Here is a 27,854-nt window from a genome sequence, read left to right on the forward strand (position 1 = left end):
ACCGTACCTCGAAATCAGGCTCCATCCACGCCACGAGCCAATACTGATAGCCACTGCAGGAATTTTTTAACCTTAACACCGAGTCGCACTCGCGGGAGTATGAGATGTCTTTCCACTCGCCTGCTTTGAGCAAACACTTGGGAGACTTGCGGCGTTGACCATCCAAATCTGGTATATTCTAGGTAGTTGGATCTGTGCTGGATTGACACATGGATCGGGAGACAGGAGAGTAGGCACACCACATACTCAGAGCGAGTTGCTAGAATCGCTACCTCGGAGTCTGAAAGTGTTGTCTGATTGGAGGGAGGTTCAAACAGTAGTTGAAATGAGTTTAGAATTTTAATGAAATTGTCCCACGTATAGATCATCGACGCGTTGGGGAATTAGCTGCTGGATTTGGGCTTCTTTCGTACACTTTAGTGCATGATGTATACTATGCCCCACCAAGAAGCAAAGAGTATTGCGAGAGGATATGAAAAATTTTATGTTAGTCATGACTAATTACTTGTCATTGTCTAGTACTATTTGCTCCAATCTCAATTAGAGAATTTCCTGTAGACATGCAAAGATTCCCCTCCATTCTATATGTATGTCAATGGATCTCACTTGGTTCCATAATTATTTAGGTAGGACGTGAATGGGAACCAAGTCGGTATTTACATATTCTCTCATTGATTTTGACTCAATTATTAGGCATGAAGTAGTTGGTCCTCCCCGACATAAAATCTCTTGCAAAAAAAAATTTTTTCTCCAATTTCTTTTATATATATATATATATATATATAAAGATGTTATTCTATGACTCTTGAGTGATTTTCATTTGACGTTTGTAGGGCGTTTTGGAAATGGTAATATAGTAACGACATTGATTAAGCAAAGTGCACAAGTTTCTGCTACTTAATTTCACAGGGTTTACCTACTGTCCCCTTTGGTAGAAAACGAAATCAACTCCTCTCAAGTATGTTCAGCTAAATTGATTACGCAAATTAAATGCATTTAAGACAATATTAGTGCGCTCACGCTAAAGATTATGAATGTTTGAATTGTGACGATAGAAAGCTTCACCTTCTTTATTCTTAAAGCTCAAGAACCATTAATTCAACTCTTGCAACAAATGGCACTTATTTGAATCAGTAACTGAAGCACATTGATGAGGCCATTAAAGTGTGAGAGAGGAAGAATCATTTAAGGTGAAGGTTGACCTCTCATCTTCTTCAACATTTGCTCATCAATTTGTAAAGTATGTTACAATAATGGCTGTTAATAAGATACAAAATTATGGATTCAAATGGCTCCATTGCACAGTATCAGAGTTCGGTTTGTAGAGATATGCTCAATTTTGCTCTTGCTTTCTGGTCTATGGGATGTATAGCTTTATTCGACAATCAAAATCATGAATAAACCTTTGTGCTTGCTATTGTAGGCAGGTGAAGTGTGGAGAGATCTCGCTCTTAGATTGCATTTTGTTGCTAAGGTACATGATAACTCTATATTCCTACTTGATGCATGTCATTTGTTGATTAAATGTGATTACAATTGTACTTGATTCACTTGAATTGTGTGCTCAAATGAACAACTGTGCGAATGATTGTTCCACTTTGAAAATTACATTGCAGTTGATGCAATTTATTGGTTCAATAGTTAAATGACTGAGATGTTGTGTATGGATGGAAATTGCCATCTATTATTTTCGTATTGAATTTCGTAGACTTGATAATTGTTTGATACAAGTTAGTGTTTGTAACGAGGAAAATTGATTTCCCCATTTGTAGATGAATGTATTGATCAAAATAATGGTTTTCAGTTGTAGTAGTTAAACAAACAAATGTTATATCTAGATTTTCTATGTTTAAATTTAAGGCCTATGGGTTGAAATTTAAGATGGATCAAACAAACAATATCCATAAACTTAATGCTAAGAAGCAATTTCGAAATCAAAAAGCAAGAAAAAGATATGCATTATTATCAGTGAAAGGAAAAGATAAAGTATGATAGAAACAACGAAAAATAAAGAAAAAACATAGAAAATACAAATTCATTCTGTGGAAACAACTGACCAAAACAATGGTCGTGATTGAATAACCCAACTTTGTTTGAAAGATTAAATGTAGGGAAAAATGATACATATAATAACACCATTGGCTTCTATTTGTACTAGACATTGAAAAGGAAAATAGGGGACCATGCCAACAACCTCTGGTCATTATGTGATGCAAATTATGTGATACCAAGTTATTTAACCACGCTATAGGTATCAATACCTACGCTTTGTGTGGGACTTCCCACTAGTTTTTTTTTTTCTAAAAAAAAAAAAAACCAACTTGGTTAGTAAGAAATACCAATTTAGCTAGTTGGTGCTAACTTGGTTATAACCGATATAAAATTTCGGGCAAAAAAATTTAAAAGTTCTTTCTCCAATTTAAAAACTACCAACTTTGCTAGTAAAAATATTAGTCAAGTGATTATAAAATCTCTAATTTAATTTTGAAACTCTCCCTCTCTCTCTTCTTACTTGCAGGGACTTAGAGTGTCCTCTTGGACTGAAAAAAAAAATCATTTGCTTGTGCCTTTGGGCCATACTCATTTTAAAAACATATTCATTTGCATAATACTTGTTAAGCCCCAACCTCTCACCGGAATCCAGATCATATGCAAATAAGCTCTAACAAAAAGATTTTAAAAAAAAGGGTACGAATTAGTTAATGCCATGCCATTCCCAATAGGTATTAACTCAATTTTCTGTAAACACAGCCTACTATTTTGGAAGATATTTTGGAAAATCAATGATTGGCTATTGGGGTACTGTCTAGGACATGAGGCCACAGTCAATAATCACGTGGCATATGTTGTTTTGTCAGAATGAGAGAAATAAGTATTTTTAAGGCGTTCCTTCAATACTTTTGTAAATTTCAAATAAAGAAAATAAGAGAAAATTTTTTGTACAGAGTTCATAAATGTCATCCTCTGATTTGAAGATGGTAATTCGACCAAATAGACGTCTATAAATATCTATGAACAATTTCGGGTTTTTCTCCATATTTGGAGAGAAAAGTTCATGAGCTAATTAGTTTTTTTTTTTTTTTCTCTCCATTTGAACCTCCCAAGTGAAAGATACCTCAATTTTCTCATCTTTTCTCTCCAAACCACTCCATTCAAGTAAGGCTGAGGGAGGAGTTGTTTGGAGCCAATTCACGGTATCAAATTCAAGCATTATCTTGTTTTTCCATCTTTTGGCTGAAAAACATATTCAAATTCTCAATTACTCCTTCAGTCAATTTATACGTCCACTCATTCCTTTTTATTTTTATTTTTTGGGTTCTTTGGGACAGAATGGATCTGATCTAGAAAGATGAAGAATTAATGTTCGCATGCATAGTTCTTATGCAAAGAGTCTCTTCTTATGTGCATGTTCCTTGAATGCCCGACTGCAATTAGATGGTTTCAGCAGAGCATTAAACTCGCAAACCTTCCAAGCTAGTGAGCAAAGTAAATGGGAAAGAAGAACAAGAATGGTGCCAAGAGATAACGCAGTAGTGAATGTTCAATTTTTTTTTTCTAGCAGTTCTTTTTTAGCTTCTTAATAAAAATTTAGGAGAACATCTAACAAGAATTATTCCTTTCACCGCAGATCTTGCTCTCATATCTGAAACATATTATTTGAGGAAAAAAGAAAAAGGCAATCCAAAGTGAGGAACCAAATTTGGCGCATGGAAAGTGAAGGAGAAAATATTTTAGAGCATTACCTTTATTCCTCAACAACCAATTCCATGCATGAGGGAAAGCATTCGGACACATAATTTTTGGTACACTTATAAGCGAAGTCTAGAATAATATAAATAATGTTAGTTAGCAATAGTTTAATAAATATAGGGTACGGATCCCACCAATTCTTTTTTTTTTTTTGTTTAATCTGCTTAACAAAGGGTCGCAATCAAAACGATTTGTGTGGTTGGGCAATGCGGAGATTTTTTTTAATCATTTTTTTATTAAAAAGAATCAATAATGATAGTTCCCATTCATCCCCGTAATGATTTGAACTCACGATCCGCTGATTACAGGTGAAACGCTTTGCCAACTTAAGCAACATAGAAATTTCACAATTTGATTAAGGCACCATATCATTTGTAAAAATATAACAGTTTAAACCAACAATATAGTACCTTAATTAATGAAATTGCAAAATTTCTTTAACAACTAGTTTTGAAACATGCCCAAAAAAAAAACTAGTATTAAAACACACTCTATGTGTGAGCAAGTAATCAAAACTATGATTATTTAAAAAAAAAACATTTTCCATGAAAATTGGTTTTTCACCATGAAATGTACGTATTCTGTAAAGAATATTTCTAATATTCTTTTTGTACGGTGTTTAGTTATTTGGTAATTAATTTTATTCATCACTAATTACCGGCACAGTTTACATTTTAATACTCAAGTACTTAAACGTAGGATAATTAACTCACAAAACTACTCTTGAAACTATTAGTTATATATGCGAAGAAGAAGAAGAAGAAGAAGAAAAAAAGGCAAGTACTCTTAGTTAGTACGTACTAGTTAGCGTGCAAGAGTAAGTTCAAAAAACGATAACCTGTCCTCTAAACTCATACCTAAATGGCAACCCCTTCCTGCCAAAGATTGGAGGGTAGCTGCAACAATCGAGTATTATTGTTATTTGGATCAGATTCTTGATGTCGTGAACGAAAGAAAGCATCTCCACTGTCCGGCCTGTACTGCAAGACGAACAAATACAATATGCATACATACATACATACATATATATATATATATATATATATATATATATAAATATTATGATTGCATGTACTTAATATAATTACGGTTGTCAAGCTGTAATTAATCTGTACGTCTTCCAGAAGACAGTGTCATGGGTTTCTCAGTTCAAGTGTGCACTTAACAGATTCTTGTAGGGGCATGGCATGTCCGGTGGATTCTTCCAACTTGAGCTAGCGCACTCCCACACACGCATGTTGCCTTAGGGTCCCCATAAAACATGTCTGAATTATGGCCGATTTGAAGAACGCCATTTTACCTCCTTTTCTTATTTCCCCCCTGCTTCTAGTGCGAGCACGTACAGCTCAAGGGAAAGATAGTCCTGCAGAGAAATTTCACAAAAGATGCTTATGCATGGAGTATTAATTAATGACGGATCGAGTTAGGACCCTACGTACATAGGGAAGATGTGCTTTGGTGCATAAAAAATTATGAGCGAATTGAAGGAAAGAATTTTATTAATGTATGAAAAATGACTACACGATGATGGATTGGATTGTATCGATCTTGCCAAAACTATAAAGAGTTTTGGAATAATAACAATAAACACTAATATGAAAATTAGTTTTTTTATCTAGTAAATAACTATAGTGAAATTAACAAAAAATTATACGTTCTTTTTTTTTTTTTTTTATGTACCAAAAGTTTTAAAATTCTTTCTTTTTCTTCAACTAGTGCTTGGCTTTCATTTTGCAAGTACCTTCACTATATATATATATATAATAGGCGATAATGTAAGCTATTAAGCAATAATAGTATAAACTTCAGAACCTTAGGCTTAATGTCAAGGGAAAAATTTTAAGAATTCAAAAGGGCACAAATTAGAGGATAAGATTAAAAATTTTCCTAATCAATTTTAAAAGTTCTTCAAAGCTTCTCACTTGAATGTGACTCCACCAGTGTGGACTGTGGTGGAGTAAGCACGTTACAGGAACCAACTTCCAAATGTTAAAAACACAGTCCTTTTCATTTTTATATCGTTTTAGAAATTGGGAATGCATTTAATAGAGATCAGACAAACCAAAGAGACAATATAATGTGCATATATACATGTATATATATATATATATATATATATATGTATACATGTATATGTTACACACATACATGTGCCATCACTCACGCGCACACATACATACATACATGTATATGATGTATAAAAAGATAATTAAATTAGGTATATATAACACATTAGAATTCATGCTAGTTTCTTACTCCTGCTCGTATGGCCAGCCAACCGTGGCCTGATTTGCTACATATTAACTGATGCATCATGTACCGAGACAAAGTTAAAAGCTGCTGTCTTTTCTACCGCACTTTAAGCTTGATCAAGATAAAAATACATAGATAGGTTCCTTTTTTTTTTATACTTTTTGGACCCTAAAGTACGTAAATAGATTTCTTATAAAGCAACATAAAAACTCTTGGAAAATCCTAAATATTAGAATACGTGAGTAAGAGACGGTTCTCAGTATGTATTCCAGTTGGAGTGATTTGAATAGACAGTGATGTATATTTAATGTGACAAGCTGTGGGTTTTGCAATAAAATATGATTGTGTTATGATGTAAAGCACGGGCTGCAAAATTGCCCGCATCGATGGATTCTTCTTCTTCTTCTTCTTCTTTTTGCTCGATCCGTCCTAGATTAATTACACCACTCGAAAAACAAATAACTAATTGAAACAGTAACATGCCCATTTCTTGCTTTCTGGAGCTGCATTTCCAGGTGTCAATGATCGAAACGAGGTGTATAAACATTGACTAATATATTGGGAAGAACAAAGACTGTCCAAATCTTTAGTACTCCCACCTAGTAGACCTGTCAAATTAAAAGAACCATATGTCTTAGTCCTAGCTCCATAGCCCATATATTTTTTTTTTTTTTTTTTAATATGCAATGCGGTTGAGATTTCAATTGCACCAGCTTTCCGCTCCAACCAATGAAGCTGACTTTAGGTTTAATCTTATCCTCAGAATTGTGGTTATTTTATTTTTATTTTGTTTGAAGAACAAATCTAACTCTTGGTAATAATCTAATCAGTCACAACCCCTCGTAGCGAATCAATAGCAAGTGCTTGCTTGATGACAACGCCAAAAGATGGCATCATGGCACTAGGAGGTCGAGGGAGGACATTGGTTGGAAGCAGGGACAAATTAATTAAACCACTACCCCATGGTGGGTAGGTACACTTGAAGCCCTGTGGTGCTAATTAAGCATTAATTGTGGGAAAAAAAGTAACCTATATAGGAAGGACAAAGTTGAAGGGGCACGTACCGGTGCAGGTCTCCCTTGACAGCTAGAACTGAGGCTCCAGCACCCCCCCCCCCAGCATTCAGCCAGTGCACCTATTATTTAAGGTCATTTGGTAGAAATCTGATGGATTAAGAAGTTTGAACAGGAAACTCTTGTTGGATTGTTACAAAATTGAGTTCACTATTATCTTTTATTGATTGAAATCTTTTATTAATTGCCAACACAATACCAAACTAATTGTCCTTGGCACTACAACATTAATTGTCTCGCAAATGCATCGATGGTGGCAGCTAATGACTTCACTTTTTTTTTGTTTCTTATTTGCCTTGATATGTGTTGTATATTGTTGCTTGCCAATTACAAACGGACGGACGCCCAGAAATCATGCTTTGATTGTAGTACGAGGTACTAGGTAGACCATTAAGAAAATAAGCACTAGCTGCTGACCCACTGCGCGCAGCTGCCTGCTTAAAGTTGTTACTCTTGGCCAACATCCTTGATTATATTGCTAGCGAGCAATGGGATACAAACTCATTTTTCAACCAATGAATATTGCAAGTTTACGCTAATGAAATTTTTTATATGCATATTTGTGTAATTATAGGTGCATCGCTCGAAACAGAAGACAAGAAGAAGAAGAAGAAAAAAAAAGAGGAACAAGGTATGGTAGTATGGCCATATACATGCAATTGCATGTTTTCTGCTGGTAATTAAACTGTTCCACGTTCGTGAGTGTCCGAGTCTTGTGTACCAAAAAGTTGTAACATTAAAGATTTCTAATATTAAATATCGAAGCACAATTAGGAGGAAGAGCGGATCTATAAAGCGAAACATGATCAGCTGACCACTAGCGATGAACATGATTATCAATTAAGCAATATGATTAAATAAATTATCTTTTTAACTGAGAGAATAAATTAAATATGGTGCCGTTTATTTTATGGAGAAACAGTACAAAAGAACCTCGTCTTCATTGCTGTTTCTGGCAACTGCTACCCATATTAGCGACTAATCAAACAATAATGCATGTGTATGCTGGTCATCACCTCACTAATATGGCTTTGGCTTCATTTCCTTCGCTTGCCACGAAAAACAACATGACACCTGCCGCATGGCCCGTTGTTGCTTGGGAACAAAAATTCCAAGAAAAAGATTCCAAACACTACTATTGCTCTAGATTAGGGGAGGACTTGATCAGTAGCCAATGGGGCTGGATGGAGGGAGATACAAAGGTTAACAATTGTCAGAATAATTTTGTTTTATGCTTTGCTTTGTGGCCGATTTGTTTTAGGCGAACTCGTTTAATTGATTTCTCTTCTTTGGTATCAATTTCAAACTCCTTTTTGGGTATTATTAACTCGCCTTTAAATAAGATAAAATGGATTGAAGAGTTTAGAATTGAGGGGCTAAACTTTAATTTCTTCCGTACGTAAGCAAGTATTTCAAACTTCAACCCAAAAAGCAAAAAAAAAAAAAAAATGACATATTTAAATTGCCTAATTTGCATTCTTTTTCTCATCATCAAAAGGGCTCCAAATCCTCGTCACGGATGTAAATTAAAAGACCCTTCCATGTTAAATTCACTACTCTCGTCATGTGACAATTTTTTTTATTTTACATGCGAATTGAGTTAGTGAAATCCACGTGACAGTAGCTTATATAGACGACCGAATTGGGACCTAAAACTTCCGGGACGAGGATTTGAAGCCAAAACTAAAGTGCCTAATATTTCAATGAGAGAGATGCTAATTTCGGAATGTTGCGTTTCATGAGCAAATTTTAGAAAACTCCTGTTTACCCAAAATCAGAGCCCTTTATGGTATTCTTGATTGCTTCCTCGGAAGGCAGAGTGCAAGTGCTTAAAGTTTTAATTATTTGGATTGCAAAAGGCCCGCTCCAACCTTTCATAAATCACTCGGTTTCGATCTCTTTAACACACCCAAAGCCCTGACAACGGCCAGATGACAGATCCAGCAAGCTACGAGTCCCAAACACCGCTTTTATTAATTGGGTTGCCCACAACTTGAAAGTCGGCACTTGCAAAATAAAACATGTTTTTGAAAGTTTACAGAAATGCATGATGAAATTGTAAACAAAAATAAAGATTAACCGGCGAATACTTGTGTTCAGTTGAGCCCCAAGGCACTGGTAGTGTACTAGTTTTGTTTTAACAGCATGCTAAAATCTTTACAAAGATAATGCATACCGGTGACAGTGAAATATTCCTTGATTCTGAAGTCAGTTTTCAGATTACAGATTTCTTGATCTAGATGTGGTTTTATTCATCTCCTTTCCAAAAGACTTTTAGCTTTTGAAATGCAAGATGCTGCTATATTTGAAGAATATGGTGGCAGAAAAGTAGTCAACCTTTTTCAAGACATTTGCTTGCTTCCTCTTACTAGGGAGGTATGTGATGGCAGAGATGTATTCAACTTCTCTCTTAGTGATGGCTTTGAACATAATGCAATCGTTGCACTTGAAAAAGAGCCAATGCCATTTTTTCCCGTCTTTCTGAATGAAAGTTGAAACTACAAATTAGAAATATCAAATGATTCACGGTCATTTTCTATAATGGTCAATTCGAACATGCCGAATTATGGCTGTTTGTACGGGTAAACATTCATTTACAAATGGAGAAAGCAGTGGTGAGTTCTTTTTATGACCAAACCAGCAGCCACTGAAGCAGATAAGATCCAAGTAGACCAGGGACATAACATGAACAACTCAGCTGGAGAATATCTACAGCTTATTAAGCTCTTTGTTTGCTACGTGCTCATTTTGTTCGCCAACTAATGAAAATAATGAAATAGGATCAGAATGATTAGCAATTATGCTTTTGCCATACTTTATGACGAGGAATGGTTGAATTCTCAGTGTCATAATACACTTTTTTGAATTCACATCCCATCGTTTCTGTGTGGGGAGAGGGAGCCAATGAATTAGCTCGGTTTGCTGCAACTGAAAATGTTAAATTTTCTTCATTTGGAAGGAGAGGATTCTGAGCATGAAATATTTGGGTTGGGGCTGGTTTTAGGCAATATATGTTTAATTTGGTTTCTCGAAAGGAAAAAACAATTAAGAGGTTTTGTGAACTTAGTTTTATCATTATCATTCCTTATACCTAGCAATTGAGCAGGTTGGACGGGTTTTGGATGAGTTGATATTGGGTTTTCATTTGAATGAATTATACTCAATCCGCCCAACTTTAGATTAGGTTGATTGGGTTCATCTCAAATTCATGACCCAATATATTAATTAATACATTGTGATACATAAACTCTCTCTTATATATTTACATACACAAAAAGATTTTTTTCACATACATAAACGTATTTTCACATAAATAAAGATTTTTTCACACATGAACACACTTTCACACGCACTCACTTTTTAAATTCCTTGGAAAAACATCATAAATAGAATAATATTTTATATTGCTTGTATTGCGAATTTTAGATAATAAATTGTACACTTAAATAGATTAACCAAAAAAAATGTTTACTTTATACTTTTTAATACTACTAATTGATTGCAACTTATTTTTGTCAGAACTTATTTAACACTTACTATTCATATCTACTTTATTGTAAGTTGTAATATTCTATGTATTTAAATTATTGAATGCTATATTATATCATGCTTGAAAATATAATTAAGAGACATATAATTTATTGTATTATAATATTGATGAGGAGTTATGAACAATGAAATAAAACAACTTAGAGAAAAGTAAAACAATGGAATTAGTACAAATTTAAAACTCTATTCTAGGTACGCAAAATATTAACAAATAGAAACAAGTAACAACCGGAGAACAACAACAACAAAAAAAGACAAAAAAGGGAGGAAAATAATATGCTCTTAAAAGACATAATAAATTATTATAGATGTTGAACAAGTTTAACTATTGTTGTAAAAGTAAAATAAGCATGAGTTTTTATTTCAAGTTTTTTTTCTTTTAAATAAAAATTTTAAAAATTAATTGAAAACATATATATGAGAATTTTGAATACAAATTGGTCAATGAATTGTTAACACGTGCCCAAATATATATGTAAAATGCACAATAAACTTTTAATTCTTGTGTATATAAAAAAGGTTTTGTACAACTAGCAATTACTTAATTTTGTTTATTATATGGTTTCTTAGTCAATATTATACCAACAATTTAGTTTAAATATGATAATCTTCCATTTTCAAAATTTTTATAACCGTAGAATACACATTGAATCTTTAATTGCTTTGCATACAATAAAAATATGATACCCTTTTCTATTCTCAAAGTTTTTATAACAGTAGAATCCACAATAAACTTTTAATGCTTTGCATACAATAAACGTTTTATACAGCTACTAGTCACTCTTAACTTTATTCATTATAGGGTTTCTTAGTTTATATTTATGCCAATAATCAAAGTTTTACACAGAAATTTTTATTAGTAGTATACTGAAGGTTTTGTATCTTAGAAAAACGTATTCACGTGCTTTGAACGTGAGCTATATATCACTAGCTATATCAAACGTTTTAATCGCCTTGGTTCAATTTAATAATAACCCAACCCAAGTAAAGGGGAAATAAAAGGAGGAATACAAACCAAAACTATGCCGAGATGATTGATTGCGCTAATGTACGAGGATTTCAGAGTTCTGATTAAGTTATCTGGTCTAGAGGATAATCCACCAAAAAACAAGAGTGAAGAGTGACGACTCTTCTCCCCCCACCACCACCACCACCACCACCACGCACCCAACAAAAAAAAGTGAAGACAGAAGAAAGAAGACTTCATTGACATGAATTTGCGGGAGAGAAAAGGGGAAGCAAATTAGTTTTGTTGGGGCATATGTGTCCGGGGATCCATTAGCCAGACAAACGAGGAAAGATATTCCCGTCATTCCTTTTCATGTTCTCTCCCCTCCAATCACTTGGGGCCCCAACAGATGACCTTTCCCACAACAACACCACCTCACATTGATCAAACCTATAGACATTTCTCTCTTTGGTGGGAATCATGTTTGTGGGTCTTGTCCTAATGTGTCAAAAGAACATCCTAATCGTTCTTCTTTTCAACAAAAGAGAATAAAGTGACAAACTTCATGCCAAATTGACAAACTATATATATTGTCCAGCCTCCGGAGAACTCCACTGAGGCTTACTTAGTGCGCATACCCCAAAGAAAAAAACAAAGAAAGAAAGAACAAAAAAAAAAAAAAAAGGGCAACACCAGGCCCCAAGCAGCCACCATGGAACAAAAAGGGGAAAGCTCTAGAAAAACATATTATTGAACAAGCAGGTGTAAGTTGAGTTGCGTGCTGTAAAAGATGCATTTGGTTTTTCTTTCTAAAATGTGGGAACCACGCATCCCAAACAGTGTTTTAAAAAAAAAATGTACATTGCATACAACAAGAAACGCTGATTTATTATATCCCAAAAACTGCAAAAAAAAAAAAAAAAAAATTAGGAAAACAAAAAGAATGTAACAAGAATCCCTACCCTTATCCCTTCTTAGAAAAAAAATAGTTATTGCAGGAAAAGTAGAAACGGGAGTATCTAATATCTATACTTTGATTCTAATGAAAATCCAAAAGGTGACTTCGCATATGTATATCAGGCATTTCAGCATTTGCTTGCTGCAATTTATACAGACTTTCAGTATCCTCCTAGCTCAGGTTGCATGAAGATGAAAGAGATTTATCACCTAGCGACGTCATGGCAACTGTTAATAGGAGGACGTCTCAATGTTGATAGAATGTCTGAGAACTGAGGACGCTTTTCCGGACAGTTATTCCAGCACTTCATCATCAGAGCCCTAAGTATTTGGGGGCAGTCCTTCGGGATATCAGGTCTAAGCCCACATGCAGCTATTCCAACGGCGGCTTGCACGGGCGAATAAGCAGAATAGGCAATCTCACCGGTAACCATTTCCCATAATACCATCCCAAAGCTATACACGTTACTCATTGATGTCTCTGTGACACCCTCTGGATCACCTGAAATGATCTGTGATGTCGAATTGCAAATTAAGTAACATCATCAACATGACTTCCATTATAATATTGACAAGAAACGAGTGCAACTCCATTCTCTTCTTGGTTTTCTTTTCTCTATAGGTCCCCATTCAATTTTCTTTGGGAAATTTCATGTCAAGAAAGATGCCTTTAGAAAAGCTTACTTTTAGATTAAATTAGTCAGGTGATCTCGAGGATCTAAAGCCCAAGCTGTTGAGTAGGAAGCTATGTTTAATTCAGCAGTTATACATGTAGGCAGCAAATCGATTCAAAAGTGTTTTTCTAGAAACTCTTAGCTTGACTAAGATTGGAAGAAGAAGAGTTTTGTCCCCAACAAACCAATCACCTTCCTCTTTCCCAGGCCCAAGAGCAATGAAACGTTAACAAGTATCGGGAAACAAATTCTACTTTGCAAACATTTTGTTCAAGGATATGAACTGCAGGTTCATGAAATTTAGTTAATCATTTATTTCAGTTTAATGAGGCGAGGATGTCAAAGGCCTAAAATCAAAAGTTTCAGGGTCCAAAGTAGGTTACCAGCATGGTAGGATGGAATCTAATAAACACTAGGGGAGATTATTGCCCAACACTCCCAGCCTCCACCAATGATGAGAGAGAGTAAAGCTAGATTAAAGCTACTTTACTTCTGCTTAGCTAAAGTCTTAAAGGCAAACAACCTCTTAACGTGGAAAGCAAAATTATCATGAAAACATGTTACGCATGCACAAAACAATAATGAAGGGATAATTGACATAAAGTTCTCATTAAGTGGACAGAACCGCAAAAGCCTAACATACACTGAGTATAACTATATTCTTGAAAGAGCAACACTTGAGAACAAAAAGTTTCCATGGTAGAAATCCTTCCTTTACATGAAGAATTTTGGTTGCTGCAAGTTTTCCAAGGTAATGTTCAGCTTTAGGTACTATGAAGGGCAAGATTTTCTGTAAAGAAAGCATACTTCATTTTGTAGGCTAGTTTGTGCTTTCACTAATAAACTAACATTTTCAAACGGTCAATCAAATAGTGAAGTAAGCTACATATCAATAAATTAGAGAAGATCAGCTAATCTGGCACCACTAAGTCACAGTTCAACAACAGTTCGGCATAGGATCAAAAGGAAAGTTTGGTCCTCATCCTTACTTGAAACTACTTATTTGCTTTAGAATTTCTGCACTATCGTACTTGAACCAGAAACTGAATACCTAATCAAACCATCAAATAAGTAGCTGGCCTTTTGAGGATACCCAACAATCAATGGAATTCTCTTGCTTCAGGAGAACAAATAATGAAAAGTATCTACAGTATACAGTGGGTTATAAGGGTCTGCAAATATGCATAAAGTCCTTTGTGGTTACTAACAAAAACATTATTTTACTTTTTCATATTTATGTTTCTGTTTTACCATTTCTCTTATAACACGACAGTTGGACAATCTAGATTTGTAGGATGATTCCCATCTTCCACAAATTTCTCAAGACCTGTTAATAATTTGATTACAACATGAATCAACAATTAACTTGTCTATTTATATGCATGTGTTGGAGAAAAGAAAAAATAGAAAAAAAGAAAGTTAATACCATACAAACCTCAGGAGCTAGCCACCTGTAACCATCAGTTTCATACTCCATAGCCTCACCAGTACTTTTGCAAGCTGCCACTATTCCCATATCCCCCAAACAAGAATTTCCATGTTTGTCTAACAAAATCCGCTGGGTATTGAGGTCCCTATATGCTACACCATGATCATTCATGAACTTGATTCCCTCTGCTACATCAGCAGCGATCCTCATAATTTCTCTAGTATGAAGCTTCTTGTTCTTTGACATCAAATCCTGAACTGATCCGCCTTCCATCAACTTAGTCACAACACATAACCCGTGATTTTCATCAATACAAACACCATAAAAATGCAAAATGTTCTTGTGCCCACAAGTCATTAACTCCAATATATCCTCTCGAAGCTCGAAGTCATATGCATTCCCCTTATCACATCCCTTGAGCGTCTCAATCCCAACTCTTTTGCCCTTATAAACCCCCTTAAATGTAGTAGCCCCAATCTGATCAATAAACTCAAGATTATCAGTACTTAGTAACCACTTCCTGATCTCATTGCCTCCTGATTGCACTGTCTGCCATTCATCAACCGAAACTACAATGGAAGTAGTTGGTAAAGGCACTCGTAACTGAACCTTAGGACTGCCATTCTCAATCCCATTTCTATAACTCTGCTCCACACAATCTTCATCCGGCTCTCCAAACTCTCTACCCCTTGCATTATCCTCCTGACAGCCGCAAAGCCCAAAGGACAGCTTCATGGAGGTACTTTTTGGCTTCTTCAGAGCTACTTTAAGTGCACTTTCAATCTGGGTTTTGAACAATTTTTCTTGCCCAGATTGAACCAATAGCATGACAATTCCCAATGTCAATCCCTTCCTCTCAAAGATCTGAACTTTCTTGCAACAAATGGAAGCACTATCAAGCGCACCCGACATTGCTGGCCATGAAAGTGAAGAGTTACATGCAAATGTCAGCTTGACTACTGACCCATTAGCCTCATCATCAGACACCTCTTGTGTCATTAAAGCTGGCTGGTCCTCCGTTATTGATTGCTCTACCAATTTCATATGCAGAAACACATCCTTCATTTCAAATCCAGCTTGTGCATAGCTATTAAAATTGCATAAGAAACATAATTGTCAAAACAAAAGAAATGTAAACATAGGAGCAGGATATTTAACTTTAGGTTCTGAACCTGTCTGGTAGAGAATCATAATGCTTGCGAATGTTGGAAACAAGCTTTTCAGGGAGTTGACTACCAGGATAAAGCTGAGTTAAGCTCCGTACAACAGTGGCCCAAACGTGCTTTCGGCCATTTTCACCACGACTAATCTGTGTCGACGAGGGCAGATCACGGACCAAGTCAAGGTTAAGGGAGTTCTTGAAAGAGGCAATAGCCTCAGACACATTGCGGCTCAGCCTCTGCAGTCGCTTCTGCATTGTGGAAGAGTCTCTAAAAGCTCCTCCACTGGAGGTTGCAGGATTGGAGTTTCCTGGAGGAGCTTCGGATCTGTCCTGGGTTCTCATCAAAACTTGCTCCACCATGTCCTCATCTGCACTAGCTCGACTAGTCCAGCATTCTAAAGCTGCAGCCATGGCTTTTGGACAAGCTACCGGATCAGGGGTCAGTCAGTCCAGCCAGTAGAACTGGAACTAAAAGCCTGATGGCATCAGTATCATGGCGTAAGCATAGACATGTAAGAATTTAAAAGAAAAATTTTAGAACACGCACAGAAAAATAATAAGAACAGAATTTTTTCAGTAAAAAAATTGAATGGACATTTGGAAATACTTTTTCTGTCTTTTTGTTTTCACACTTTCTGCAAATTAGACCCCTAAAAATGATGAGCCGAAGAATATAAAAAACAAACTCACTTTCTGTTCTACTTGCAAACCAACATAAAATTTAAATTTTAAAGGTAACAGCTCTTCTTACATGTGTATCTCAAATCTAATCAAGTCTAAAATAAGCTATTCAATAGTTGCATCAAATCAATTTGAGACATAAAAAAAAAAGATACATTCTTCAAAAATAATCGAGAATTTTTAAGAGATACAAAAAAAAAAAAAAGCAAAACTTAGAAATCAGAAATCAAGCTCACTCACATTTACTCACTTTTCTTGAAAACATAAAGCAAAAAAGGTACCCCCACAAGTAGCTAAAACCCATGCCTTCTTTCTAATTATTTCCAAGGCAAGCAATGGAAATATATTCTCAGAAAGCTTCCAGCACAGTAAACGTGATTCAGAAAGCTTCCCACAAAGAAAATGCCAGTAACAAACAGATACAGCAGTAAAGGAAATGTGAGGATAGGGGTGGTCGACTGGTGGGCTAGAGACCGTAATACCTTTCTGCATGTGCTTTTTTAGTGAATTAAAGCTTGAAAAAATTGACAATCCAGTGGGCTTGAGTCATTAAAGCAGCTCCTGGGATCCTTTACTCCGTCACCTAATGGGGAGGGGTGGAGGTGGTTGAGCATTGACTGAACGGACGTGGGATTGTGGGTGTACGGACCGAGATTTGAAGGAGAGTTGGGACTTGGGAGATCTGTGTGGCGAAGTTCTTGGTTTTCCTGGGAAGAGTTAACAATGGCCCAAAAACAGAGAGAGAGAGAGAGGGAAAAAGGCCAAAAAAGAAAAAGATTTGAGGGTACTTCAACAACGTCGTTTTCAGTCCAAAAGAAAGAAACAAAACATGAAATGGTTTTTGTTCAATTTTTTAAATTACTTTTTCTGGGAATTTCCAGGTGACGGGCCTGTCCTAATTATTCGATAAAGCTCTCCATTGGCCGGTTTTAAGAGGATATTAAATTCGGGTTTACATGCTGTTTTAAACTGAGCATAATAACTACAATGTCTACTAAAAAAATTCGCAATACATGCATTTTATGTTGTAGTTATGAACGCGTCTTAGATTGTGATCAAAATTGAAATTGAAGTTACTTGTCTGAATTCTTGAGGTCGGTCATCTGGATAAAATGTTTTGAGCTCAATCTTCCAAAGAAATGGCGATTGTTCATAACCGTAGGGCGATTATCTTCTCCTGGTGAAGGCTGCATGTGATCCTTCTTGAAGAAGGTTTCAAGTTAGCATATTAGCATTAGATATTGAAACTCGTATGTCTGTTAAACCCCTTTTTCCTCTTTTTTTTTCGTGGGTAAATGTGAATGGCTGAAACCACATTGTCATTGTTTTTTATTTTTTTTCCCTTCTTTTTGGTGGGTTTTTTTTTTGGGGGAGAGGGGGGGGGGGGGATATATATATATATATATATATGAAAATAGTTATTTTAATTAGAGTTGTCTCTTACTCATATATGACATGTCTAATTGAAGAAAATTAATGGGTAATGGGTCATTTGGATTTTACCCATATTGAATATTATATTGTATGTTTAAAAATTATCTCTAATTTTAAAATAATTTTAAAAAATAACTAATCTTATCTTAATGATATCCAAAATAACTTTAAAAAATAACTAATCTTATGTTAATAATATATGTTTTCTATCAAATTATTACATTGAACTATACTAAAACCTTTTTCAAATCACAATTATTAAAATCTTACATATTCCATAAATTACTTACTTTTACCACCATATCATTGATTGGTGTTCAAATTGTTCATCATATCTTCTCTTAATTTTGAATTAACTTAGTAAAAAAAAATTAACTGTTACATCGACAGATTTACCAATATTGTTGATTTATTGATGAAAAAAGCATATTACTGGATCTTTTCTATTTAATTAAATATGAATATATGCTTCTAGGCTTATGGTCATTATAAAAATTTAAATTATCTAAAAGAATATTTATAAAAAATAATATCTATCAAGTTTTTGATACGAAATACATTCTTTGATGTATAAATATAATATTATATTATAGTGAAAGTATGTAAGCAAATTATTTAAAATTAGTAAATAATTGAGCATTTAGAATACATTAATTTTTTAAAGTTAATATGAATGAACATGTAGGATTGTTGTTAATTTTAGTATTTAAATTATTCATATTTGTATAAATTCACAATAAATAAATAAAAAAAGACCATGCTAAGGCATAGGTAAAATTCTAGTAATTGCTTACGTTAATTAATGGGATAATTTCAAATACCTCAGTTCCCCTAAGATTTTTGACTGTTTAAAACCTCTTTCGAAACCAATTTTCTTGTAACAATTTAGTCCAATTAAAAAAAGCTAACAATAAAAAAAATTTAGATGTGAAAAGATTTGTTTATGTCAAAAGTGCCCCTCAACTATTATATTAGTTAGATTAAATATTTGATCTAACTAGTTAATTTACTTATGGGGCCATTACCATACGTGGTGAATAAAAAATGTCCATTATCCATAACAAAAAATAACAACTTCCAAAATTTAACAAAACATTTTTTTCCCATACCTTAAGATTCTTGCTATCACCATAATTATAAGAAAAATTAACTCAATTGAAATCTCTTTATTTTTGTATTCCTTTTATTTATCCAGTGCATAAATTGGAAAAAAGAGGATGCCTAATATTGGATTCTCTTTTAGATGCCAAATTAGATTTTTTTTTAAAATTTCAAATTATGGTCAATTTAGTTTGTACACTGTATAATTGTTTCTCATGACTAAATCATTTAATTTATCAACTGCATTACATCTGATTTTTTTTATTTGTCAAGTATATAAAAATTAAAAAATTTACACCTAATATTGACTCTACGTTTAGATGGCAAATTAATTAACTTTTTACAATCCAAATTATGGTTAATGTAGTTAGCAAAATTTTAACTCTTTTCCTTCACATATAGTATGTGTAATTATCCTAAATGATAAGGGCAATAAAGTCATTTAGCCATTAGTGATGTAAGCATTGGGTTTTGACTGACAAGGGATGTAAGTAAAATTTTTAAAACCTCAGGCGAGGGTAGTGAAATTGTCAAAAACCTCAAGGAAGGTTTCTAAAATTATCCCTTAATTAATCCCATCCACTTTTAACTTTAGGAAGATTAATGTCCGTCGTCCGCTAGTGTGAATTCATGGCCAATGGCGGCTTGGGCTTGGACTCCCATCTTTTCAAAGGAGAAAAGGTTTTTTTTTTTTTTTTTTTTTGAGGAGCAAAGGAGAAAAGCTTACTAACACGGAATATAAGTTACAGTAGTATTAATCAAGACTTAGCCTCAATTTTGTGTATTACTCAATTAATGGTTATTGGATCATAAGGAAATAAAAAGGAATTAAAACATGATGTTTGTGAAGGAAAAATAGCAATATAATAAAAAGTGGGACGGAGAGTGGCACAGAGTGTGGGACAGAAGCGCAACGGATCTTCTGTCCCACACTCTGTACCACTCTCTGTCCCATTTTTTATTATATTGCTATTTCTCTTTCACAAACATCATGTTTTAATTCCTTTTTATTTCCTTATGATCCAATAACTATTAATTGAGTAAAAAATAAATACAACAGTTTCAAAAAGTTAATATATAATAGAAAATTAAAAAATACAGCAGAAAATTCATAAAAAATCTCATTTTTTATGCATTTTGATTTTTTGAGTTTGTTAAATTTTGTGTATTACTCAATTAATGGTTATTGGATCATAAGGAAATAAAAAGGAATTAAAACATGATGTTTGTGAAGGAAAAATAGCAATATAATAAAAAGTGGGACGGAGAGTGGCACAGAGTGTGGGACAGAAGATCCGTTGCGCTCAAAAAGTCTGGTAATATTTTGCTAGATTCCTGTTTCAGAGCAAAACATGAGGACTTTGGCTTTGGCAAGTCTTGTTAGCTATGAAAAGAAATCCCAAACAACAGTTGACGCTGCTAGTATGGGCTACATGGTTCCTGAACGTGCCATCACAGGCAAATCCGGTAGAGAAACTGATGATCCAGAGCATTGGAGTTGTATGTAGCATTGGAAAGTGCTTGGGGAAATGACAAAGGAACGAAAGTCAAGAAAACATGGTTGAACGGGTTTTGGCCCTTGTGGAATGGCAAATCCTGTTGCATCTGCGGCACCAGAAACTCCATTTAGAATTCACTGGGGAGGAAATGGAACACTTGATGTATGATTGTTGGCCTTTGATGTGTGCTCATAATATCCGGCCTTGAGTTATCAAATTGACTCTGTGCTTCATTTTGAAGCTCCACTGCCAATTCTTCCATCTGGTGTCCCTGTCCCAAGTCCCAACACAGTGCACCCCATCTCATTGCCAAGAACACCACAATATATCCGCAGCATGCAGATATTTCTGACAGCAGCCAAATCCAATTGTCATCCTATACCTCATTACGCCAACTCTTCACAGTTGACTTCAAGTGTCGAACCATATTCACCTCAGGCATCAATTTTTATTACTGGTTAGACTGGTTTGCAGTTGCGTAAAACCGTGTTCAAGGACCTGCAAATCACTCGTATTTTTTTCAATTTTATCGTAGTGTGACAGCGATAATAATTTCCCAGGACCAAATCATTTTAGAAACAGTACAGTGATCGAACAGCATAAGCATTGCAGAGGAGTTGGACAGGCTAAGACCTTCCACGTTCATGAAGAAAAAGAGATGTTGGAACTCTGTTGCAGCCACAGCATTGACCCTGATCACCAGTAGAAATAGAAGAACCTTTGCATAGATTTAGAAGTTAGCCATTCGTAACTAGAAAATTATAGCTTTGAACAATACAAAGGTTATCAATTCAAGAAAGACCAATTATTTTGTTGAAAAGTCTTGGAGGACTACTTGAACACACGAAGTATATGACCTACTAAGATTGTTTCTCAGGTATATATTTACAGTTTAATTAGACAGAGCAACCCCCAGACTTGACCAACCCATGGCTGTGGTCATTCTTCTGAAGATCTTTTTCTTCTTTCTTCTCAGATTTCGTGATGCATTTGCATTGTACTTCAACCTTTTTGCAATCAGTCAATATCATACAAATCGCTTCATAAATGCTACAGGAGATGCTTATATCTCAAACCAAGGCATCCAAGTCACTCCATGACGTGTTGGGCAATAAATCAGGAAGAGCCACCTATGTTAAGCCTCCGCATTTGTGGGACAAGGCTTCAGGAATTTTAACAGATTTCATCACTTATTTCACCTTTACCATCGACTCAGAAGGTAGCAGCAGCTATGCTGATGGACTTGCCTTCTTCTTGGCTCCTGTTAATTCCAGCTGTAGCTACAGAAGGTAGTGGCCTGGGCTTAGAGCTGGTGGTAAATGGTAATATGGCGGAAAATAACACTGCTGACCCGTTCGTTGCTGTGGAATTCGATACTTTTCCAAATTATTGGGACCGTTCCATCACCCATGTAGGCAATTGGTTCAAAGACTCCGACTCGGCCGAGTCCGAGACGAGACTGCGACGAAACATTTTCGAGATACGTGACAGGGCGAGACGTCACCATGAGGGTTGAAACGGCCGAATCACACCGAGTCACTCTAAGTCCTCCCGAGTCAACTTGAATTTTTATTATTTTTACTAATTTTTTTATTATTTTTGTTTATCATATTTTTTACAATTTTTAAAATATTAAATATTTCACAAATTCGCGTCTCGCCGAGACCGATATGTTAAAACCGATGTGGAACGGTCCAAGCCACGACCGCAATCGTGACCGCAACTTTGAACCATGGAAGGCATGAACATCAACTCCATGAAATCTGTTAATACTACCATATGGTGGAACAACATAACGTTAGGAGCGGTAAATGATGCATGGATTAGTCAGAATGCCACTTCCAGGAATCTTGCAGTTACTTTCACTGGTTTATATGATAATAAAATCACACAAGACAGCCCAAACTATGTGGTTGATTTGAGGGTTTACTTGCCAGAATTGGCTACTTTTGGCTTCAATTCTCAGCAGCCACAGGAGCTTTGTTTGAGAAGAACAATGTCAAGTTTTGGGAATTCATTTCCAGTTTGCGAGTTGGCATGTATCGTTAAGAGCCAACTCCAATCGCCAGTCAAATTCCAAATACAGTATTCACTCGGAAAAAGAAAAGCAAGGCAGCACTTGTCATTGGATTGAGTGTTCGTTCGCCTGTTCTAATTCTTGGATTGACTCTATTTAGTTGTGTTGGGTGGAAGAAAAGCAAGAAGAAACAGGATCATTCCCATGACCTGTTCATGGATAACGAATTCGAAAAGGGCAGCAGGCCTAAGAAGTTCACATACAATGAATTGGCACGTGCAACAAACAACTTTGACGAAGGGGAGAAGCTAGGAGAAGGGCGGTTTACAGAGGTTTCTTGGGAGATGAAAATTCGTATGAAGCAGTCAAAAAAGTCTCCAGAGGATCTAAACAAGGGCTAAAGGAGTATGCCTCAGAAGTGAAGATCATCAGTCAATTAAGGCATAGAAACTTGGTGCAACTAACTGGTTGGTGCCATGACAAGGAACAGCTACTACTAGTTTACGAGTACATGCCAAATGGCAGCTTGGATTCCCCTCTTTTCAAAGAAACTTTACAATTGAAGTGGAAATTGCGCAAGGTATGGCGTCAGTTTTGCTATACTTGCACAAAGAATGGGGACAGTGCGTGGTGCATAGGGACATAAAATCAAGTAACGTCATGCTGGATTCCAGTTTCAATCCAAAACTTGGCGATTTCGGGTTAGCTAGACTTGTTGATCATGGAAAAGGATCGCAGACAACAGTTTTGGCAGGAAGAATGGGGCACATGGCTCCTGAATGTGTCATCAAAGGGAAGGCTGGTAAGGAATCAGACGTTTTTAGCTTTGGAATGATAGCACTGAAAATAGCATGCCGTAGAAGGCCGATCAATGCCAGAATACAGGAAGATCAAGTAAGAACGGTGGAGTGGGTTGGCCTGGGACCTCTATGGAAGGGGAATGTTATTTGAAGCAATAGATCCGAAACTAAGCAGAGATTTTGATGAACAAGAAATGGAGAGATTGATGGTTGTTGCACTCTGGTGTGCTCATTCCTAACAGTATCTGGAGGCCTTCAATTAGGCAAGCTATTCATGTACTAAACTTTGAAGCTGAAGAGCCAATTCTCCCATCGAAGATGCCAGTTCCAACATATCTTGCTCCAACCATCAATAATATAATATATTCACCGTACAGGGCCAGCAGCAATCATCTTCGAGCTACAGTTTCAATATTAATTGGAAATTCGTATGTGAAAACATGTTAGTGAATGTGGAAAAACTCAACATTTAACAAAAATACGATCCTAAAAGGACGCATTACCTCATGCAAGCATTCTCTGTGACTAAGCAAGGAAACTTGGTAACTTATAGCGAATGCTGATATGAATTATGTATAGCTGCTTTCACAGCCAAATGTTCATCCTGGATGCAGAACAAAATGGCAGAGGACAGAGTCAACCTTAAAACTGAAGCCAAAAAAGAGCCTCGGAAGAAAGATAAAGAATACTTGATATCAAAACTCTCATCAGAGAGCACTAAAGATGGCAATATGCGCTTGTGCCCTAGGAAATGACACGCAAGAGAAAGTTTCAATCTAAGCAGCCTGGAAAAGCATGTCAAGCACACAGCCGACACTACAGGAAAATAGGCTTTTTGTGACGTTTTCGCTGTGGCACAAGAAGAAAATGCAGCAAATAAAGAGCACATTTCAAATTGTGTGGCAAGGTTGATAAGGGGCATAATTTTTGTGGCAAAATGACGTAGTTTTAATAAATCCAAAGTAAAGAAAAAGGGAAAAGAAAGGGAAAAACGCCTTTCACTTCCAATGTCTCCTTCATTCTCCGCTAATTTCAAAACCCCCCACTTCTTTCTTCTAAACTCTAAATTCTGATTCCAAATTCCCAATGAACTTGTCTCGCTTTCTGTCTCTCTCTCTCTCAAATGGTCAAATCTAAATCCACCTCCTCCATTTTCCACCCAATACGGCCAACGAATATGCGGCAACCACCTTCATCTTTGAGATACAGAGGAAATCTGGAAGAGTAGATAGATTGATTGCTAATTGGTTTTGACGCCTGAAGCTAGGGTTTTAACGCGAGGAAGATGGACCTCTTCCATTTAAATTCTCAGCAGTTGAAGTCGATTCCCAATTGCAGTGTTTCTTCCTTGTTGTTGTATCTCTCTTTGTTGCTCTTCTTCTTTGTCTCTTTCCAATTCTAAAGACTCGATCACATTCTCAAAGGAATATGGTGAGATTTATAGCTAACGATAGTATTATCTCAATTTTGTGTTTGTTCTTAGGTTTAATGACTTCTGGCATGATTTTGAGAAGTTAAACAGTTTCAGGTCACTTTGCCAAAAGTGAATAAATTGGTTTTCACTGGCTGGATTTGCTTCTCCATGTAATTTTTATCATCGGTGAACTAATTTTAGCTTTGAGAGAACTTACCCAACAATTTTGCTAGCTATTCTGGTTCAAAAGCAAGGTAATTAAGCTCAATTCCTTTGCGAATTTTTTCACTTTATTCATTTATTTTATGGTATAATCAAGAGAATTTATTACATGACCTTAGTGCTCAGGAGTTTATAGACTTTTGTGGTTATTTTTTATGTATTTTTTGTAATTCTTTAAAATATTTTTAATGCGACCTAAGGGGAGATAATAGGAGTTTACTCTCGTTTTAAAGAGTCCAGCCCATATTGCAGATGGACAATGGAATCGCCTGAGAAACTCAATACAGTCGTTGTCTTGAAACAACGAGATAGCAGCCGTTGGCAGAAGGTACATTTGAAGCTTTAGTGCACTCCATCCTCTAGTTTATATATTTGTCCGATTATCATGCTACTGATATTAGGTGTTATTTGTAATTCTGTCATAAATGCCTGTAAACAACTCTCCCTGTTCTTGGAGACTGGGGACACACAAATAGTTTAGGAGAAATCCCAACTTTGGAGCATAATCATTTCAAGAAAGTGGAAAATGGCAATCAAGTATTGCTGTTTTAGACCAAGTAATTCCTGATTTAATCCTTAAAAATGGTTACAAGGCATACAAACTACTTAAAAATGCACTTGCTTATGGTAGCAAGAATTTTTGCGTCACACTATGATATGGTATGATAATATTGTAACACAAAATTGTTAAGCATGATTGCCTCTACGGGTATAATATTAGGCCCACCTTCTCTCATTATTAACTTGGTGTTACTACTTGTAGCAACTTTGGTTAATTCTTTTACGAGTTCCAGTTTCTTATATGTGTGTGTTATTCTGCCCAGATTAATACATGCAATGGCTTCTAGTTGGCTATATCCCAAATAAGCTTATAAACCCAGGATGCAGACTGAAGGCTGGACTGGCTGGTAAATTATTGCTTATTTTTTCATAGATGGTTTGACAAAATTTTTGAAGTTTTATAACAGGAAATTCACTGTCTTATGTCTTCATTTGCATGCTACTTCCCAAATAAGCTTATAAACTCAAAATTTTTGAAGTTTTTATGCAAAATGGTCTGTTTTCTTACGAGAAAGTTTAGGGATCTATTTAGTAGAAGACAAGTGCTAAACTTCTCCTTCAATTATGTCCCTTTAACCCTGTGATCTATATCAATTCATGCGCTCAATATATCTATAAGGGTACCACTACTAATGGTAGGAAGGTTGTGCTCAATAAGCTTGGGTTGTCCAGATGCAAGGTAATTAAGCTTATATGATCTGCAATTCATTTTTATTTATATGCACCTTTTATCATATTTATGGAGAATGATTAAAAGTTGTTCAATGTTGGCAGTTGATAGGTTCTAAATGTGGAATTTTATGGTGTTTTTGCCTTCTGTTGTTTTGGAATTTAAAGTGATTAAGGTGAAATAATGGGGATCTAGCATCAAATTTTGAATAGCATTCAACTTTAATTCCAAAGTTTCTGATTTCGACTAATTTTCTAATTCCCAGCAATAGTGTACTTCATATCATTAGCTTTTGACGATGCATTTATTATCGCATGGATTTTGGCTTCATTTTTTTGCTATTTATACTTTATTTTGAATGAAATTTTTCAGAAAAAAAGATTTTTTTGATTTAAATAATGGCTACTCTGCCATTCATTGTCATAGACCCATTGTCATGCCTACTCTGCCATTCATGGTCACAGAGTTACTTCCCAAAGCAGCTCAAATTCCGTTAGTCCATTGGTCATGCTCCCATATCCTGAACCGCTAATGCCAGTGTGTGTTGGTTACCCCATCTCCAACGATGCAGTTATTACTAGTTAGACCCATATTATTGCTTGTTGATATTAATTTCATGTCATTCGCCATTATTGATGCGCATGATACCACCACCAAGCTGATTTGACATCATCGTTTCATGTATGATTTTTTGAACAGAACTCTGGGAATCATTTGCATCTGTGTCACTAGAAAGTGCTGCCTGCTGCATTGCAATGTTCGGTGAACTAGCAGAATTCGTGTGCATTCTGGTCGGTAAGCCACCAAGTGAAGTCTGTGGAGGATCGTTAGATGATGAAGCTGTTGGAGACTGGAAAGGAGAAGGATTGAGTTGCGGTTGTAGCAAGGTACTCAAGGAACACTAGGAGATGGCATCTGAACACCATTTCCTCCGTAAGGACCATTTGCGCTACTCTTCGGGTTTTTGCTGTCTCGAGTTCATTGAGTTTTGATGACGCAGCCCAGTTATATATGGCACTAGTAGAGGAAGTTGTAGGAGCCGAATTCAGTGGATTATTTACATTTGCCATGCCATTTCTGGAAGGAAGTTGCAATTATTACGAAAAATGTTTCAATGTGGCCTAGCCATATTGAAACGTGATGACTTTTGCAAAATTGGTTGAAATTAGGAACTACTTGTGACTTTTAGAATTAGGTTATGATGATGAATTTGGAAATTTGCAGTGATTGTTTCCATTTAGATAGTGAATTGAATTACTTACTTGAAAGGGAAATGTACTACAAGCATGAAAAATAATTCATAAAATATGCAAAAAGTGTAAATCACTGCAGTGCATCTGTTTATTGAAGGAGACTATTTAATATTTGTGACGCAATTTTTGTGCCGCATGATTATTTGCGGCACAGCTTGCATATTTTGTGGCACTAATATGTGTCACTAATTGAGCCGCAAATGCTTGCGACACATTTAAACGAAGTGTCGTTTTCTTTTGTAACGGCTACTTTTGAGGCACAAAGGACTTGTGCCACAAAAGCGCCGCAAATGCTTTTTTGCGGCGCTTTTTGGGCTTTTTGTGGCACATTCTTGGCGTCGCAACAAGCCATATTTCTTGTAGTCGAAAGCCACAGTTAAAATAGTTACAGCCAAAAGAAAATTGA

General features: G+C 35.7%; 1 protein-coding gene, 1 long non-coding RNA gene and 1 pseudogene across 9 annotated transcripts; 2 read left to right on the forward strand and 1 right to left on the reverse strand.

Moving 5' to 3' along the window:
- Nucleotides 1-12,590: 12,590 nt before the first annotated feature.
- LOC113726571 (uncharacterized) lies at nucleotides 12,591-17,235 on the reverse strand. 4 transcript variants are annotated; one of them, XM_072074961.1, is made up of 4 exons: nucleotides 16,960-17,235; nucleotides 15,807-16,264; nucleotides 14,632-15,721; nucleotides 12,591-13,043 (listed from the first exon to the last, which is right to left on the reverse strand). In XM_072074961.1, exons 2-4 carry the CDS (start codon nucleotides 16,205-16,207, stop codon nucleotides 12,738-12,740), a joined length of 1,797 nt encoding a protein of 598 aa, XP_071931062.1. In that variant the 5' UTR covers nucleotides 16,208-16,264; nucleotides 16,960-17,235; the 3' UTR covers nucleotides 12,591-12,737. The 4 variants fall into 4 exon arrangements, with proteins under 4 accessions (XP_071931062.1, XP_027106162.1, XP_027106160.1 ...); XM_027250361.2 differs by having other exon boundaries at nucleotides 14,641-15,721; nucleotides 15,807-16,272; XM_027250359.2 differs by having other exon boundaries at nucleotides 15,807-16,272.
- A 4,323-nt stretch (nucleotides 17,236-21,558) lies between these two features.
- On the forward strand, nucleotides 21,559-24,083 carry LOC113724018 (L-type lectin-domain containing receptor kinase IX.1-like; annotated as a pseudogene).
- A 131-nt stretch (nucleotides 24,084-24,214) lies between these two features.
- On the forward strand, nucleotides 24,215-27,559 carry LOC113726573 (uncharacterized). 5 transcript variants are annotated; one of them, XR_011839121.1, is made up of 4 exons: nucleotides 24,215-24,996; nucleotides 25,217-25,292; nucleotides 25,789-26,204; nucleotides 26,895-27,559. It is a non-coding gene; the product is annotated as an uncharacterized lncRNA (long non-coding RNA). The 5 variants fall into 5 exon arrangements; XR_011839119.1 differs by having other exon boundaries at nucleotides 24,230-24,759; nucleotides 24,851-24,996; nucleotides 25,789-27,559; XR_011839118.1 differs by having other exon boundaries at nucleotides 24,234-24,996; nucleotides 25,789-25,872.
- The last annotated feature ends 295 nt before the right edge of the window (nucleotides 27,560-27,854 follow it).

Source organism: Coffea arabica, chromosome 2c, assembly GCF_036785885.1.
Source record: "Coffea arabica cultivar ET-39 chromosome 2c, Coffea Arabica ET-39 HiFi, whole genome shotgun sequence".
In the NCBI taxonomy this organism is placed as follows: Eukaryota; Viridiplantae; Streptophyta; class Magnoliopsida; order Gentianales; family Rubiaceae; genus Coffea; species Coffea arabica.